The 19,005-nt window shown below is 35.9% G+C and overlaps 1 protein-coding gene across 1 annotated transcript in view; it reads right to left on the bottom strand.

Annotated features, from left to right (window-relative positions):
* The window catches only part of LOC149579405 (haloacid dehalogenase-like hydrolase family protein), a 114,440-nt gene that overhangs the window by 69,837 nt on the left and 25,598 nt on the right, over nucleotides 1–19,005 (bottom strand). The window contains exons 3-7 of the mRNA XM_089832524.1: nucleotides 8,333–8,428; nucleotides 7,988–8,107; nucleotides 6,475–6,564; nucleotides 6,105–6,287; nucleotides 5,631–5,786 (exon numbers count right to left, since the gene is read on the bottom strand). Of these exons, the coding sequence (XP_089688650.1) occupies nucleotides 5,631–5,786; nucleotides 6,105–6,287; nucleotides 6,475–6,564; nucleotides 7,988–8,107; nucleotides 8,333–8,428 (645 nt within the window). The remainder of the gene's footprint in view (nucleotides 1–5,630; nucleotides 5,787–6,104; nucleotides 6,288–6,474; nucleotides 6,565–7,987; nucleotides 8,108–8,332; nucleotides 8,429–19,005) is intronic.

The raw sequence follows: 19,005 nt of genomic DNA on the forward strand, positions 1-19,005 counted from the left end.
AACAATGATGTCAGAATACAGTAGCAAGGAAAAACAGACCCGTATCTGATGTGCCGCCCAGCATATGTCAACTCTCGTATATATAACACTGTTGCCAAGGTTGGCTCTACTTGCACCAGACTGACTGAGTTTTTCGAGATGCCCGAAGATGTTGAAGATGTTGACTGCAGTAACAAACCCGATACCCAGTCTCAAGTCTTCCACGGCTTGCCTCAGTATTAACCCGACTGTCACCTGCCTAAGGAGTTGCCAGCACCCGTGTGTGGAAGAGGATGCCCAGACCGTGGCTAGCGAAGACGTGAGTGTCTCTGTTCTACCAATTTCCATCTGACTGCGTCAGCTATCTATTTGGGCGTTCGTCTATCTGTAGGCGGGTTTTTCTTAGAACGACTATTAAATACAATGCACCTGCTGGAAGGAGTTAAATCCCGTGGTTTGCCCGTTTTGCTGAAGAAGACCTTTTTGCATTGACTGCGGGTCGAACTGAGCTATGTGCTAATCCAAGCGTGAATGATCTACTCCAATAACACTGGCCTGCGGCAATTCTACCTCACGTTTTAGGGCACACGACCTGTTGAAGAAACTAGGTATTATATCGTGGGCGAGAATGGTCTGATTATCTGTCGTTCCCAACCTGTTACGCACCAACCATGATCTGAATACAGGTCGGAGAGAGGCAGACGCAACTCCACTAACAAAACTCTGACTATGACCAGACTCGTGAAGACCTTTTTACTACTGTGATGTATTAATTTGCTGAGGGGTTGCCGCACGGGAAAGTCCAACACCCGTTCACACTATTTTGAAACTGTTACGACTTCCCATAAACTTCTCACTTCCAAATTAATACTGTCGTCTACTAGATAGTAATCCGAACAGTAAACTAGTATTTGATACAAATTTTAGAACTTAAACCGATATATAACCAACAGATATACAAACGAGAAAACCCAGAAAATGTGTTTATTTCCTCCAATATCCAGACTTATACATAAACCAGCAGATTAATACAAAAAACCCAAAATGCGTTATTGTATTATACAACACCAATACAATAACGTGCAACAATTCAGAATATCCAATCTTACAAACACAAATAACAGTCAGATTGGCAATATCGATAGAACCTGAAAGAAGGCTAGGTTTGCATCCAACCTTCAAAGTTTCTTCAAGGGTTTGCGTCCTCAAAGAAATAACCAGCAACTGTTTCCAGCTCCCAGATTGATATTTGTTTTCAATAATATAATCTTCATATATATCCTCTCAAGTGGAGCTTGTTGTACCTTTATTACTTTTCCCAATGAGATGCACGCTCATTCAAGCAATGTGGGATAAAGCAACTTTTTGTCCTTTAGTCACTTAAGTGAACATAGTACCTTTTTAAAATAAAGTGACAAATTAAATAAACCTTTAAGTCATTTAGCCAGTAAATCATAAAATCTTCAGGCATTAACATAACTGACCAAACGAACTCGGATAAGCTCGTGCTATAGCTCGTTGGAAAGCTCTCGGCGAGACGCTTCCAACCCAACACTGAAGTACTGAAAATACTGAGATCTAATTACTTACTAAAAATAGTAAGTATCTGGAGTCTGGACAACCTGCCAAAATTGCTCCGTTGGGTCTGGAACTGGAAATGTCTAGGCCAAATCTCGAACTGAACCCCATACAGAACCTTTTCGCCCCTGAAGCCTAAGCGAAGTGAGCTGGCCACAAAGAATTATAATGTCCCAAAAAAAAAGGGACATTACACTTGTGTTGTCTTGAGATGTTAGCATGGTTTCCTACTTAGCATTAGATTAGAATTGTTTACATCGAGTTGAACAATTGAATGGCACATATTGTTGTTGACTCATGGTGAAACCCTCATATTTATGCTATTTGTAGTTTGAGGATTGTAAATTATGATGCATGGCTTGTCTGAACGCATTTCAAAATTTTAACTTCAATTGCTTTATCCTTATTGCTTCACATATTTATGTTGTCGATGTGCATACGTGATTTGAAAACCATTCGTGTACCCTTTGGAGATTGTATTATCTTCACGTAGTTGTTTCCTCATGGAAAATTTGAAGCTTGGTTTGGTCTCACTGATTGATCAATAGTTTCTTGTATTGTTAGAAGTGGATTAGATTCCTAGACCTATCTATTTTGCATTTTATAATTAAAAAAATATCTCTTAAGATTAGTTGGAGAGCCATATTGCAAGATTATTTGTTGTTCAATGGAAGAGACTTAATAAAATCCTAAACAATTGTGTAAGTCCTTTTGTGAGAACACAAAATTAAATCATTCATTGAGTCTATGCATCATATAGTTGAATTGTTCGCATTGTAAACCCACACTGTTTAGCATTGCACAATACCTTGTTTGAGAGGATAGAATACTTTGTATTTATTCTGTGTTGGCAAGTGTCACAAAACACACATCAACACCTAGTAGGTGGGAGGTTTGTGGCTGGGACTAATCAGAACACCTTGAAGTATTACTTGGAACAAAGGGATCCTAATGAGGCAGAAACAATGGGTTAGTAAAATCTAGGCATATGATCTTGACAAGAGTATGTTGAGGGTAAGAACATTGTTATTGATATCGTTTCCAAAAACCCACTACTTGTTCTTTTACAAAGATTTCAACTAATTGGAAAGCTCACCATTTGATTGAGTATTCCAAGAATATTTTTGCATGTGAGGTGATGGATGGGAAGGTTCAAGATGACAAGTCTAAGGTAGCAGATGATGTCATCTACTACAAAGATAAAATATATTTAGTTCTTGAGCCTAAGCTAAAAGAGAAGTCTGACAGTTATCAAAAGCACATCGTTGGTAGGACATCCTAGATACTTTAAGACTTTCAAGGAGCTCAGAGAGAAGTTCTCTTGGAAGGACCTCAAGGATGATATCTTATGTCATGTAAGGAATCTATGACTTGTCAACAGCATAAGTTAGAGAATACCCTTTCTGCTGGTTTTTACCCAAAATTTGCATATTTTTCTTCAAACAGGTGTTTAGGCTTCATAGATTGTCAAGGAATATTGTCAATGACAAAGGTAGCTTGTTCCTTGGTACACTCTGGCAGGAGCTATTCAACTTAGTTGGCACAAAGTTAACCCCTAGCATGAGCTATCACCTGTAAATAGATGGACAAATGGAGATTGCGAATAAGTTGGTTGACTGATATTTGGGCAGCTACACCACAGGGCAGTGAAAGGCGTGGATTAGGTGGTTGCATTTAGGGAATCACTACTATAACACCATCTATCTTATGCCCATAGGGATTTCTTGATTTTGGGCTTTGTATGGGTATGATGCTCCTTCATTTCTTGGGTGACTTTTGGTGATAATAGGGCTCCCAAAGCCAAAGATTGGATTCAAGAGATCTAAGACACCCTTAAGTCTCTTAAGGATAATTTACAAAACAATCAAAATCAGCATACATTCTATGTAGATAGGCATATAGTAAAGTGTAGGTTCGAGGTTGGGGACTTGGTTTTCTTACAACCACCACCCTATTGACATTCGTCACTAAAGAAAAAGCAACGCCGAAAACTTAAAAGATCAATTCTACGATCCCTATAGGATAATAAGGAGAGTGAGGGAGGAGACTTAAGAGCTTGAACTAATAGAGAGAAGCGAAATTCATATTGTGCTCATGTATTGTGCCTCGAGAAGGCACTGAGGCAGCTTATAGTTATTTCAGCATATCTACCAACACTAGATGAGGAAGACCATCTTGTCTTGGTTGCTAATGAGATTCTAGATGTTAGTGAGAGGTAGTTGAGAAGTACGACAATTAAGGAGCACCTAGTCAGATGGAAGAACTTGCCCATGGAGGATGCCACTTGGAAAAGGAAGTAGATTCTACATGATCTTACTGCAGTTGCTTGAGGACAAGTAATTTTGGTAAGGAAAGTCTAATGTCCCCTTCCACATAATCGCTCTAGAAGGACCTATTAGCCTATTTTAATTCCCATAGGCTATAGTCAAAATTAGGGGGAATTAATTAATTTTCTTATCCCTCAAAAGTAGCTCATAAGGGTAATATTAATTAATTAATGTTAAAAAAGAATTAAAGTGACTTTAATGGCTAACTAAATGATAAAATAATAAAATTACTTTATTATTATTCCCTTCAAGTTCAAACAATTTTTTAAAAAAGGAAAAATAAAATGCATCTCCAATGGTTATAAAAGAGCAGCTTGGGCTTCATTTGGGATAGGTTTGGATTGTTTCACTTATTATTTTAAAGAAGCTTCTCAGAGCTTGAGCCCCAAGAAAAGAACCCTAAGGTTTTACTGGTTTTGGTAGTGCAACTATCTGTCGTAGTTAGAGTTGGAGGTATCATCCACATCTCACATCGCATTTGTAGAGTGTTTCAAATTCGCTAAGTCTCCATTGGAGACAAATTTGTAGACCTTGGATTTTGTTGCTCATTTAATGTCAATTGAAGGTTAGACACCTAGATTGATTTGGTGTTTTTACTAGTTTGGAATAGAAGTATTATTATCATATTGAGCATAGTTTTTATGAAGGATTGCTGATTTATATTATTTATATTATTGATGGCAATATGAATGTTTGGAATTGATTTAAATTAACTGAGATTAAAAGTGCTTTGTCAGGGAAAATTATGATGTTCGCTATATATATATATGATTGGGCATCCTTTTTTCAATCATGACTCCTCATTTTCCAGCACGGCAACCACAAAGGTGAATGTTTGTATCTTTGGCGGGAAATGTCCAGTGCTGTGAGTCCTTTCTTTGCCTGCAGGTAGTGTCATAGTGTGATGGCAGCAAATCATGGATTGTGCTAGTTGTGAGAAATGTTGGAGGTCCTAGCTGCTCCATATTTTGTTGGCATGCTGAAACGTGGGTTTTCCCTTGGCTGAAAATGCCTTTCATTGTTTGTTATCAGGCCCTATTTCATTTTGCAAAGCCTCTCTCCAGGATGGATTTTTCTTTTATTGGGGCATTACGCTTACTCTCCCTGGTGTGGAATCATTCCCACCTGTTGATGGTGTGCTCTCTTATCCCTGCTAAAAGTTTAGCATGAAAGAAAAGTGCTGTCTATGCTACTGTTTGAACTGATGTACCTTTCAAAAGGAGGCAATGCAAATCTGATTCAATGAATCAAATCTGAGAAATCTTATTCTAGACTGTTACGATTTGTCTGATTTTGTGTTACTGGAAATCTTTATTTTCTAACTGTAGATATCATTGGTCATTGACAATTGTACACAAGATTTCATACAAACTGTGTTAAAATTGCTTGAGAGGAACATTGGAAAATATTTATAAAAAACAGTAAGGGATATTCCAAACTTGGACTTCAAAATTTTCCATATAAATTTTGGACCTTTTAATAATAGAAAATATTTCATGCTTGGCTACAGTTTTAGCATTGCTGTGTTTGTCTCCATTCTTTATAGATTTGTAATTTGTTAAATCTGATGCTAAGTGCCACTCATAAATGTCATGCCTCACTGACTAAACATCAGGTGAGTATAAATATGACTGCAGAAAACACAATGAAATATCAGGGCATAAATAAAAAAGAGTATTTAAACATGTTGTAAGAAATACGAGAAAGTAATTGATGATATAGAGCCATATTGTAGAAAGATCTTACTTGCATCCGCAAGAGTTTAATATCAGCTTGAGTTTCTTCACTATCGTAAGTTTGCCTCAAGTGGCTCCCTACGTTGTGGCGAGCATAAGGGAAAAGAACATCAGACACAAACGAAATTGGCGTTGTGGTCCCTTCTATATCGAGCAAAACGCAGTGCTGCAATAAAAATAAAGACACAAATAAGAAAAGAACAGCTCTTATATTTGGTCATATGAATATCGCAGCTTCCCAGTAGAAGTTCACATGAAGCACTCATATCCCAAAAGAAACTCAAATTTTAGAATAATTCAACAGAAAAGGTGATAATAAATCCGGCATCAGCTTTTCCTTATTGCAATGTAAGACTTTTCTGAGAAGAAGTGAACCATCCAATGAGAATCATGAAGAAAAATGAGGAAATTAGTCACAAAAGAAGGCATTTTCACCATTGAAATATGTTTTTGTAAAAAGAATATAATGCAATGAAATCCATACATAAGATGATTCCATGTCACCAAATTCCTTTAGAGCTCTGGGTGCCACACGATTTTGTTGAGTTTCCACATGTATTTGTGACTGCATCTTTTTAGATATTGGACCATGATCCGGAGTGGATGGGTCCAAACCCATCTGATATAACTTGAAGGCAGCATCAAAAAGATAGTGATAGCATTCTGCCTGCAGTAGAAATTAACAGTTTAGGACCAAGCATATGGGCATTCCATATCCTCCTTGAAAATTACAAAGATAAATCTTCAAATGTAACAAAATAAATTTGATGATAATAGTATACTTGCTAGGAAATTTAACTCCAACACTACAATAAGAATGATTTCAAATTATCAACAACGGACTAATTGCTGACCTGGGTCTTGGCACTTATCCATGAGTCACCCCATATATAGATGCCATGATTCCTCACTAGAACTGCTGTAGTCTTTGGATAAGCAGCAATCTGTCAAATTATATTTCAAGCATCTTCATTAAACAAATTAAATTGTTTAAAATCATTTTATTTTCTTTTGTATGAATAAAGATCAGACAGTTTCTTTGAACACATGTTACCTTTCTGTCTAGCATTTCAAAAGGAAAAAAACAATTAAGCTTCTCTTAATTACAATCCACAAACTTCTATAACAAGCAGGCGTACTAGTCCACCTGAAGCAACAACATCAAAAATCTTCTAAGCAATTGTAACACAACCTACAGTTTGAACGGCACAAATTTGAGAGCAGGTAAGTATTGGTGTTGTTTGTATGTCAATATGTGTTTGCCAAAAGCAGTGCTATGTGAACATTATGCATGCATTTGATGTGTACAAGAAGAGTCAAGTCATAAGCTGTTTTAGCATAGCTATAGATACTCCAGCCATTTATTATCTCTATATTGGAGATGCACTAAAGCGATCTAACCTTAGATTGATATGTAAAGACACCAAATGAAGACCATGATTCTAAATTGTGAGCCTGAGTAATTAAATTTAAATTGCGATCAAAGTTACCTGTGTAAGCACTTTCAAATCCCTTGCATAATATAAGAAACAATTAAGTTAATTACTATTACTCACAGTAAATAATTCTATTTATTTAAGAAAAATATAGCTTTGATAGCAATTTTTAATGTGGGTTTGGTACTTTTCTTCATCTAATTTTTCCATCATGAAACTAAAAGTTAATGTGAGCAGAGCACAATAAACATATAACAATAAATAAAACGAAAAATAAGAATGCATTATTTTGTTCGAGTAAGAAATGTGTCGAATCTTTCACCTGTTTTACAGAACATAAGGTGGGTATTTGTTATGTATTTTTTATGCATATTTTTTTAAGTTCTATAAGTACTCTTTACTTTATGAACATGTATCAATGGATTGGTGGAAGGATAAATATTGCTACTATTTGTAGAGACATGTAACAGACTGTAATGTCATCTAATTTTCCATCATAAAAGTAATAGTTGATGTGAGCAGAGCACAATAAACATATAACGCTGAGATAAAACGAATAAACAAGAATGCATTCTTTTGTTCGAGTCAGAAAGGTGTCAAAGCTTTCACCTGATTTTACAGAACATGAGGTGGATATTTGTTATGTATTTGTTATGCATATATATTTAAGTCCTATAAGTAATCCTTATGTTATGAACATGCATCGATGAATTGGTGGAAGGATGAATAATGCTACTGTTTGTAGAGACATGTAATAGATTGTACATAGACACCCATAATGTACCATACACATTGAAATGAAATAACATAATATGCACACAAGTATGAATGAGAGAAACAGAGTTTATTATTTGTGGTGCTTTCTAAGGAAATATAGCCTATTCTCCACACCCAATCTAGATTGAAGGTTTGAATGGTAATAATGGCATACCGCTTCAGCAAGAGACTCTGTCAACTCATACTCATGAGGTGTATTCTCAATTATTGGAACAACAAGTTCATCACGGTAAGCATGTCCTTGTATTCCTTTTATCATCTCCATATGAGTTATCTGCAAGAAATAATATTTATATATTTTAATGTTGCAGCTCACTAGGGATGTACATAATTAATGTTAATTTGTATCTGTATGTTATGTATCACAATTCATTTGTTTGGTAGTTGCCCACAAAAAAGCACTACTATCATACTAGATATTAAAAAAATTGCGAGCTTGACGAAGCTTCCTATATGGCATCTGCAAGAGAAGGAATATAAAACATCAATTCTCAAGTACCCTGAATTCCTTCAAGAATGGATGAATCATAGTTGCAAGACATGACTCCAACCCATGGCTGTGAATAACGGCACCAGCATTGCGCATCTCATATGCCTGAAAAGCAAGTGGAACATCATAACTAACCATCAGAGCAAGAATATACACAAAATATAGGACTATCTTCTCAAAAAAGGCACACACTTAAATACAAATAGACTCTTCAAAACAATGATATATACCATCTTTGAGCAAAAGATATTTTAAAGTGATTTGTAATGATGCAAGAAGGCAGTACTGAATAATTCCTGGGAATAGACTGGTCATGACTCATAAGAGAAGAAACATCTGGACTTTCCAAGAATCCATGCTTTTATTAACCTAAATAGTAAACTATCAATTTCGCGCATAGTGAATATCTATACAAGAAGAAATCTCAAATTTATTATAAATAGTTATTTTAGGAATGACATAATCCTAATGTGAGGAGACATCACAAGCTTGTTAAAGTTGTAGCTTCAGTCGGATTGATTTGATCTGATATACATTATTGTTATTGGTAAATCATCATTTCTTATATATACTTATCCTTGTTAAATAATATATATTATTGTATATAATACATACATACATATATATATATATATATTGTTATACATATTACATGATGATATATTATATATATGGTTATTTATATTACTAATATAAATATGTTAACTAGTGATGATTAACCGTAGAGACATGTCTCATATTATATATATATATATATATATATATATATATATATATATATTGTTATACATATTACATGATAATATATTATATATATGGTTATTTATATTACTAATATAAATAATATGTTAACTAGTGATGATTAACCGTAGAGACATATCTCTTCATGAGACATGTCTCTTCCTCTCATATTTAATAAGCCTTCAAGTTGCATTTGGAAAACATTCAATAATATGGCAATTGTTAGTACATTTGCAGCAATCTTAGAAACCAATATGGTTTCAGAGCCAACTACAAATGTAACAAGGAAAATACATAGGCTTTCTCAGCAGGTGGATAAAGGCATTGCATAGCAGATCCGTAATAAATATGTCATGCCCAAACTATGAGGTAAAAACACACATACTTTTTTTCTTTTTTTAAATAACAATGTAAATGAATTTTGGGCTTAGATTAATTGAAAATATCTAATCAAATAAAATCTATATTTAAACTCATTTTAAATAGCCAATTAACCTTTATCATTTAAAAACTATTAAATCTAAATTTATAAAATTAAACAAACTATATTAAAATAACAACTAACTAAAATTATTAACAATTAACAAAACGTATACTAAAGCTTCCCCAAACTAACATATGAACCACGTATCAAAACTTAATATTTAAAAAGATCACAAAAGTTAAATATATACAAAGATAACATTCCAAACTAATTAACTAAAATCTTAAACTAAAATAAGTTAAATAAAAAAAAAACATGATACTAAAACTAAATTAAATATCAACTAACACCCATAACTTAAACTAATCTAAATTTTATTAAGATTACTAACTAAAATTTAATCTAAACTAAACTAACTACAACATAAACTATCTTTACAAACAAAAATAAAAAAATCTAAAACAAATTTTAATTAAATACTTACTAACTATTCTAAAATTAATACTAACCTCAACTAACACTAATCCAAAAAAAAAACATCAAACTAAATCTTATTAAACTTAAACTAAATTAATTAACAACTAACTAAATGAAACATAAACTAACTATAAAATAAACTAACTATACTAATAAAACAAACTTAACACTAACCCCACAAATCCTATCCTATCCTATACTACACCTCCACACGTCGCATCACCCCCTTCAAAACTCCTGCGCATTCTCCAAGCACTCTCCATGGATATTGCGCTCATTCCAAAACATACTAAGTGCAGACCAAACTCAAGAAAAGGTCCTAGAAAAGTGGCGACCAATGGAAACAGAGTGGAAAAAGATTTAAACAAATGACATATCAACTTGCTCCCTCCCAAAGTCTGCTCATGCGAACCTAGGTGGCTGCAAATTTCATGAGAAGTGATTGAGAACTGCACCATCATTAAGGTGCCTAACAAGAGGAGGACAAGACTTCGTAGGTCCTAGAAGACTTCTCCCACTAAAACAATAAAATTGCAAACACATACCACTTTAATGCAAAGTAAACAAAGTCTGCGAAAATTAAGGAGGTGACAGAAGGGGGTGACGTCATCCTATTGATGACAAAAGACTTTGCAAACAAAACTTTGCAACAAACCTTTTTAAAGAGCATCATGGGATCTGACGCCCAAGGAGAGATGGTGACACATTTATGTCATAAAGTTTATTTGGTAAGTTTAGGATATTTAGTTATATTTTCTTTTCTCTTCTTTTTTTTAATTATGAAGAAGCTATAAAGGGAATTATATCATGAAAGAAATATATATATAAATATAAATTTGGAGAATCTTTTTGAGAATATTCTCTGTTGTCTATTGCAAATTAAATTGGTCTTCCATACAAATTTCAGTGAGTAATTTGCTCCTGGGAGTGCTTTTTTTTTTTTATCATATTTTTCTAAGTATAGATTTTAAAGTTGATGTATTACCAAGAGGGGGTAAAAAAAATTTCTTTTCAAAACAAATTTAAAAGGATTGTTACAACTTAATATACCAAGAATTTGAATTATCCGTTTAAAAAATAATGCAAGATTAATTGATATCTTAAACAACTTGAATTAAACTATCAACCATAACCATTTTTCTTTCCTCAATCATAGTTTTCAATTCATTTACATACAAGGAAACTTGAAAATTTTGCTTAACTAAACCATCATCATTTCATCCTATTTTTAATATGCATTAAAGTAACTGAAAAATTACGATTAAATCACACGATAAGCAATTATACTTAATCACCAATTGTATTGGCAAACCTGATTCAAAGGCTCAGCCGAGAAAGAACCAGGAAGAAAACCCAGCTTCGTTGCCATTACAACAAAGTTTGAAATACAATTACATAGGATTTCCAATCTCAAAATTACAACAATTTAATTGAATTTTCTTCATGACCCTCATCAAGGGATTCATATCAATTTCTACAACACATTTCTAGAACCATGGAGGGAACAGAATCTGATCAGGTGACAACAAGTATGACCCAGAGACAATCAAACATGCATATTCATACAAGGTTTTCACAATAGGATTCACAATGAATCAAAACTAGGGAAAGGTGGATTTTTCCAGCAGGAGATGTCGGACACAACACCAAACCAGGTGCCCAATCAGGGCTATAAATCAAAAACTTCCGTTCTTCCATTTTAACATACCAAACTCATACGAGGTTTGTGCTGACAGGTAGGGGCCCATAACAACCTACCCTCTCTCCCTTTTCTCGTCCTGAGAAGAGACTCTACACTATTGGAGTCCAACTAAAAGGACCTTTCCTGAAATTGGCCACTTCTGCCCTCTCCAAGGGTGAGTAATGTCAAAACACCCATACAAGAAAACTTTGAAATTCAAACAGAAACATGGAAGAAAAGCATTCAAGAACATGGTTTTCAAATCTTCCCAACATACCCACAAACATACAAGCATCCAAATAACAACACCATAGCAAAGCATGAAACAAGCATGAAAAAACTAAACAAGGGAGATGAAATTCCTACCTTCACAAGAGGTAATGGCAAATGAACAAGTTTGAGTAGAGCTTTTCCCTTCTTGCTTCAATCTTCCAAGACTCCTCTCTAAAATGTAGAGATTGGGTAACAACCTCAACTAGTCCAAGAAGGGCCTCTAAATAAGCCTCAAACTCAACCACCAAAATGAACAATAACTTCACCCACCCACCTACAATCTAGAAGCTCCTAACTCAACCCACACTATGGTTAATTACTAAGTGGAGGTGAGGTGATGAAACTCATGGTAGCCATAGTCAATTTTCGCACAAAGGCAAAAAAAGACTTTTTGAGCGATCTCAAAAGTCAATAAAAGGGGCTTAGGGGTTGGAAAAGACCCCCAACCCATACCCATACCCCTTGGGTATAAATATATCATGTTTTAAAGCCTTAGGAATAGGTTTGGAACCAAACAAAAGCTAGGAAATAATTAGGACCAACTAACAACTCTAAAATGCAGATTAAGCACTGATCCGGATTAAGGGTGACTAAACTCGATTAAGAACCAAATTAACAAAAGATACTAACTTAATCTGACTTAGGTCCAAGGGTTACACAACTAACCCTAACTAGCACGCTGAAAAGCATAAACAATTTACGAGTGTCAAGCGACACCAAAAGAACACAGTTACGAACATTAACATTCATTAATCACAGAAAGACACATTCACACATCTCACAATAAAATACTTGAATTATGAACAAGAAGGTATTCACAATGAGCACATAGGGATCAGTTCTGTTCTTCCATCGGGTTTCTCGGCTAAAATATCTGCACACTCATTGCACACATCAATAGTCCCGAAAATCACGTGTACATATGTATATATACGTATCAGGAATCACATAAATTGAAACATACATCAATCAGGGTTTCTTTTATCCTACTTAATTCTTAACCATTTAAAATCTCTTATACCAAAATGTTAATCCTACCTTTTACTTAATTCATCAACATACATATACATAAAACATTAAATGACGGACATCAAATATCTGAAAATAACATCACACAATCATGAAATAATATGATATGTTCAAGTATCTGATAATGTCTCGACATCTCGAGTCGTGAGTATCAAAATGATAAAGTAACAACTAAGGCTACGAAGGGTCGGGGCGAGGCCTCACAAAATATACATCACAGTCTATATAGAAAGAGAGCTGTCCATATGAAGGAGGATATTGCTATGCAAGACAATATTGCATAAGCCATTAGAATCATAACAAAGATAGCGATAAAAGCATTCCAGATCAATTGTTTTATCAAACCATAGTATTTGTATTAGATGGGATGGCCAAGGTTATATATCTCCAAATGTATTTTGTGTTCCATATCGGGAGTTGCAAATCAAACAGGAATAAGGATCGTCAGTAGGAGAAATGCTAGATCGTGGATAGAGAAATAAAGTTTGGCATCGGTATGAGAGGCACAATGGAGATTTATATTAAATATCAAACAACATATATTGTTTTTTGTGATTTTTGCTTGACTTATTTGACTGGCACAATGTGTAAGTTGTTCATCAATCGATAGAGAGAGCTGTAATGATGATCAGAATACATTCTGATCATCATGGATAATGGTGACTGTAGAAAACTATGTACAGTAAATACATAAAATAATGCACAATATATTCAACATTCAAATAGCAATAATCATAACTACACACATCCTATAACAGAAAATAATATTGTTTTAACTTTAAAAGGATTTCCTTGCCCGTGAATCATAGCAAATGAATCACAATGAATGATTTTTAACACCTGAAATAATTTGCCTTATTCACGTAGGCGCATATTGGCACCTATGAATGAACTTTTTATCTTTGACCAAGTCAAACCTATATAACATTTACTATGCTCGGTGCATGATGTTTATACCCTACCACAGATTCGTTCTTTTGTAAAAATCCCTTCACCATGCAAAAATAACACCTTAAGCGCATTTTAGGGGTAGTAGTGGATTTTTCAATTCCAAACATTCCTTTTCCAAGTTGAATATGTGCTCATAGCGTGTTTGGGCCTACATTGTGGATTTATCATATTCAACATTCCTTCATTCTTTGTAATATGCACCTTGGGTGTGGGTGAAGGGGTACCATGTATTTTTCTTCAAACATCTTCCTCATTCAATGCAAACATGTGTTGGGCACATTTTTGGCTTACTAGTGGACTCTTTCTTTCACTTTGTGCATTCTCTAACTATTGTGCATTAGTGCTTGGGTGCATTTGGGCCTTAAGATGGATGGTTTTCAGAGTAAAGGCACTAATGAATTCATCACCATTTTATAAAGCCTACATTTTTCCCTGCAAGGAGATCCTCCCTTAGAAGACATGCTGGTGAATGAAACTTTGTGCATAGTTGTGCATTGGTTAGAGATTTTGGTATTTTCTTTGAATCCCTATATGGAGTGGCATTTGCATGGGAGATAATATGGGGAATTTTCAAAGTCTGCCAATTTTCCTATGAATTTAAGTAACAGTGCCATCTTGTAATGTCCAATTCTCCACGCTAGACCTAATGGCACTTTGTTGGTCTATCTTTCCATCCGGATAGGCTTACGCCATTAATGTAATGTCCCCTTCTCCGTGCTAGCCTTAATGGCGCCTAGTTGGTCTATCTTTCCATCCGGATAGACTAACGGCATGTGATTTAGGATGCCAGCCAGTCACAGGAGTCTTGGTTTCAGTGGAGCAGATTTAAATAGGAAATCCTAAGATTAAAATCACTTTAATTTATTGAGTTGAAATATAAAGTACTTTCATTTTTTAAAGTCACTTTAGGACAAAATGACTTAAGTGACTAAAAGACGAAAGTCTTTTATCCCACATTGTTAAGATGTTTGTATCTCCCCACACTTTGAGGTTATAAAAGAAAGCATTTGCTTTGGGATTATCACCATGAATGTATGTTATTATTCAAATCCTGATCAGGTTGCTTCAATGTGAGTAGATCTCTCCTAAGGACAAAACCCCTTATGGAAGAACAGTGAAACTAGACATAAACCTAGTAACTCACATTATATTTGCAGAACTAAATTTGATTTTAGGACTTGGATACATAATGGAAAGTTGGAGTTAGACAGGAGGACAGAATTGATAGAACACACAGGTTACCAGCAGTTTGACCTGGGTTTGGATGGCAAACAGGGAGGCCATTCATACTAATGCAGAAGTAAATCACCAAGTGTGAGTAGCATTGCTTTGATTCTCAGTTATACACTGTCAACGTTTTATAGTATTATATCACAGTAGCCGAGTACAGGATACACTAGTACTGGATGCCAGTCTGTTACTACTCATAGGGGAAGCCATGTATGAATGACATCCTACGGTATTAACAGGTTTGAGGAATATCAGAACTAGAAAGTAGAGTCGGAAGCTTGCAGGGATGTTAATGTTATGACAGGAGTACAAGTATATGCAACACGGCAGTAAAGGAGACACCCATATATCCGTCAACCAGTCAACCAATATACATATACGTGCGGTGAAAGCCTTGGGAAACTGCGAAGGATACATTTCCGGACCAGTTCAGCAAGCCATAGTGACTGACAACGTCGAATTCACTGCACACGGTGTTTGAGAGTAGACGCCAAAATGGCACACAGCATAGTCAGGCTCCCACAAGGCATCTCACCATTGTTATCAGGTCTGTACCAAATTTGCCTAGTCTGTAGTTTCAATTACTGTATGTCGATTCATTATTATATGCAGCGAGAATCTTATTTTTAGCATAATGTTTATAATCTGGGTCCACTGTTATGAAATTTAAATGTTATTGCTCTCACGTGGAGTCAAGGTTTCACTGATTAATATAATTAGTTCACAACATGTTGTTGATAAACAATAGGGTGATAATACTGTGGTAATTTGCTTAAGAGTCTTGCTTACTCGACAACTATTTGACAAAATTCCTGTTAGTTCAAGTTCAATATTTCTTATAAAATCCAGCAAAGAACATTTCAATTTATCTTTAGGATGCCAGCGAGTCATAGGAGTCTATTTGGTTTCATTGAGGGAAATATTTAAAGTGGGAACTTCTAAGATTAAGTCACTTTATTTTATTAAGTTGATTTATAGAGTACTTTATTATTTAAAGTTACTTTAATGCAAAAATGACTTAAGTGACTAAAAGACAAAATAGGCTTTTATCCCACATTGTTTAGTTGTTCGCAACTCCCCTTACTTTAAGGTTATAAAAGAAAGCATCTGCATTGGCATTTACACCATGAGATATGTTATTGTTGGAATAGAAATAGGTTGCTTAAATGTGACCGTGCCTTCTTGAGGACAAAACCCCTTAAGAAGATTGTGGAGACTGGACGTAGCCCCAGTTTCACTTCTAGTATTATCAAATTCAAATACGAAATGTGAAGGTTAAGATATTATTTCAGTCAAGTTGTTTCAGTAGTGAAGAGATGGATGGTGGATCCGTTTGGCAGTCTTAATGTCAGTTCAAATACAGCATACAACATAGAATGGAGCAGCTTATAATAGCAGTCGTTAAGAAGATGACTCCGCAATAACCTCTGTCTAACGTTGAGATCAACGAGCGGCATCAATAGCGTTGGGGAAGAAGTCTTAACCAAACCGAGAGGAGACTAAGGGAAGTCGGCTACCCAAGCCGAAGTTGCTCGGTCTGGACGGATGGCAGTGAATAGCTACAGCTTTGGATATGAAGGCAGCCAACACAGGTGTGGAGTTAAAGTGCGTGTAGCAGTAGCAAACGTGGGTATTGGTGGTCAAGTGTCCAACACGGCAAGCATATCATCAACGGGCCATTGAGAGTCATTAATGGCAAATAGCTAGAACAGCACACGCCTCCCTGAATACGAAATCCACTTCAAAGAAGACCATGTGACTGTCACCTCTTCACGACCATAACCAAGTTCCAAGTTTCTCTATTATATGTAGACTTTTGAATACTTGCGGCTTGAGAACAGTTGATAATTAGCTTACGTTTTGACTGTTTCCAGAGTGATTCAATGTTGTTTTGCAAAGCTCATGTGATTAATAAAATTGTTGTGCGTTACCTGTCATAATATAAAAGGAAAAATGATGTATCAAGTCTGTCAATCCATTTCTCATTTTATATGCATTGTTGAGCTAGTGAACTATGATTACATTCCAGTTTCGGATTCTTATAGTGGTATCAAAGCCATAAATCCTACCAGCTATGGGAAACATTATTACATAACAGGCTAGATTTAACAGGAATAAATGTCAGACAAGCATGAATAGGGAATCATACAAGTTTAGTCACATCCGTCTAGAATAGGCAGGATCTTCAAATCAAATTGATATTGAGGATAGTTATTCAGTTGATGAGGAGTTAACATTTGGGACAAACTTACAAGTTGAATAGGTTGATCAAGGTGAACAGGTACAAGACACTCAAATGGCTCATAATGAGAATGAACAAGAACAGGAAGTGAGAGAAACCTTGTGGGCTATTAGAGATGGGCAAAATAATATTGCTACTGCACTTCAGCAGCTTACAGGTGCTATGCAGCAATTAGCTCCACCTCATAGGGTAGCATCGACTCATCACAATGAAGGTGGTAGTGTGGTAGGATCACCTCAAGCTACTAGGACCCCCACACGGAACACTGACAGGCCTTTGATGCCCGTTTTTAATGCAGAGGAAGAGGTAGCACCACTTGCGGCACCAGCCTTAATGTCGAATAACATTATGGCTATGTACAATGAATGGGATTTATTCCCTAATGCAATTAAGCAGAATTTGTCCTTTGTTCAATACTTGAATCAAAAAAGGGAGACAAAGAGACCACAGCAAGACAAGAGACCTCGAGCACAAAACAGGGACTTGAAGCATGCCATGAACAAACTATCTCTCCCCATTTGATGGCAGTAGTAAGAAATCCGCGAGAGCTTGGATTCACAAGCTAGACACCTACCTAACACTTAAGCCCATGTCACAGACAGAAGCCATTAAATTCGCCACAATGCATTTAGAGGGAGCGGCATATGATTGGTGGCATCATGGGTTGGTCACCCAGGATCATGGTCTCATTACGTCTTATGAGACTTTCAGCTCTAAGCTGATCACCCGCTTTGACAAGAAGGGTATTGAGATCTATTACAGGGATTTGGTGCAGTTGCGACAGGGTGGATCTTTAGATGACTTCATTGATGAGCTTCAGCGGATTTCAATGATGGCTCCGGATATATCAAAACAGCATAAGGTAATGTTGTTTACTGAGAGTTTTTACAGGACAGCTATAGAGGTTTAGTTTAGGTCCTTAAACCAAACACCTTGGATGATGCTATTAAGATCGCACACAATCTAAACTCACCCTCTTCGATACTACAGCCTCCTAAGAAACCTTATAAGGGGTCCACTTCATTCCAAAAGAACAAGAACCAGCAAAAGGCTACCCCTCCCATGTTGGACTCTAAGACACGAAATGAACTCAGGAGGAAGAAACTATGTTTCACTTGCAGGGAGCTATGAACATCGGATCATAGATGCCTTGGCAAAGGCAAAATATATTATGTCAAGGTACTCTCAGACGAGGAGGATGAGCTACAGGAGGGCAGCGATAAGGAAAAAAGGGAGGAACAACCCCCTAGAGAGAGAAAGAAGGAATCCATTCAGGGGCAGTCTCCTATCATAGCTTCCCTTTCCAGCGATCCCACGGGACATCCCTTTTGTTTGAAGGGAGTAGTTAGAGGACAGAGTATTGTGTGTCTTTGAGATATAGGTGCATCATAACTACATAAGCACACGCTGGGTTACAAAGAGAAAGTTACAGATTGATGACATTCAGGTGGACAGTTGATGCAAAGGTGACCTTTGATAAGCTCAAGAAAATTATGAGCACATGCCAGGTTTTGGCACTGCCCGATTTCTTTCGCCCTTTTGTACTAGGGTGTGATGCTTTAGGGAGCGGAATTGGCACAGTTCTGATGCAGGATAGGCATCTAATAGCCTATGAGACCAAAAAGCTCAAGGAC

This window comes from Cupressus sempervirens, chromosome 1 (assembly GCF_028749045.1).
Source record: "Cupressus sempervirens isolate cs-2001-9-10 chromosome 1, ASM2874904v1, whole genome shotgun sequence".
Lineage (NCBI taxonomy): Eukaryota > Viridiplantae > Streptophyta > Pinopsida > Cupressales > Cupressaceae > Cupressus > Cupressus sempervirens.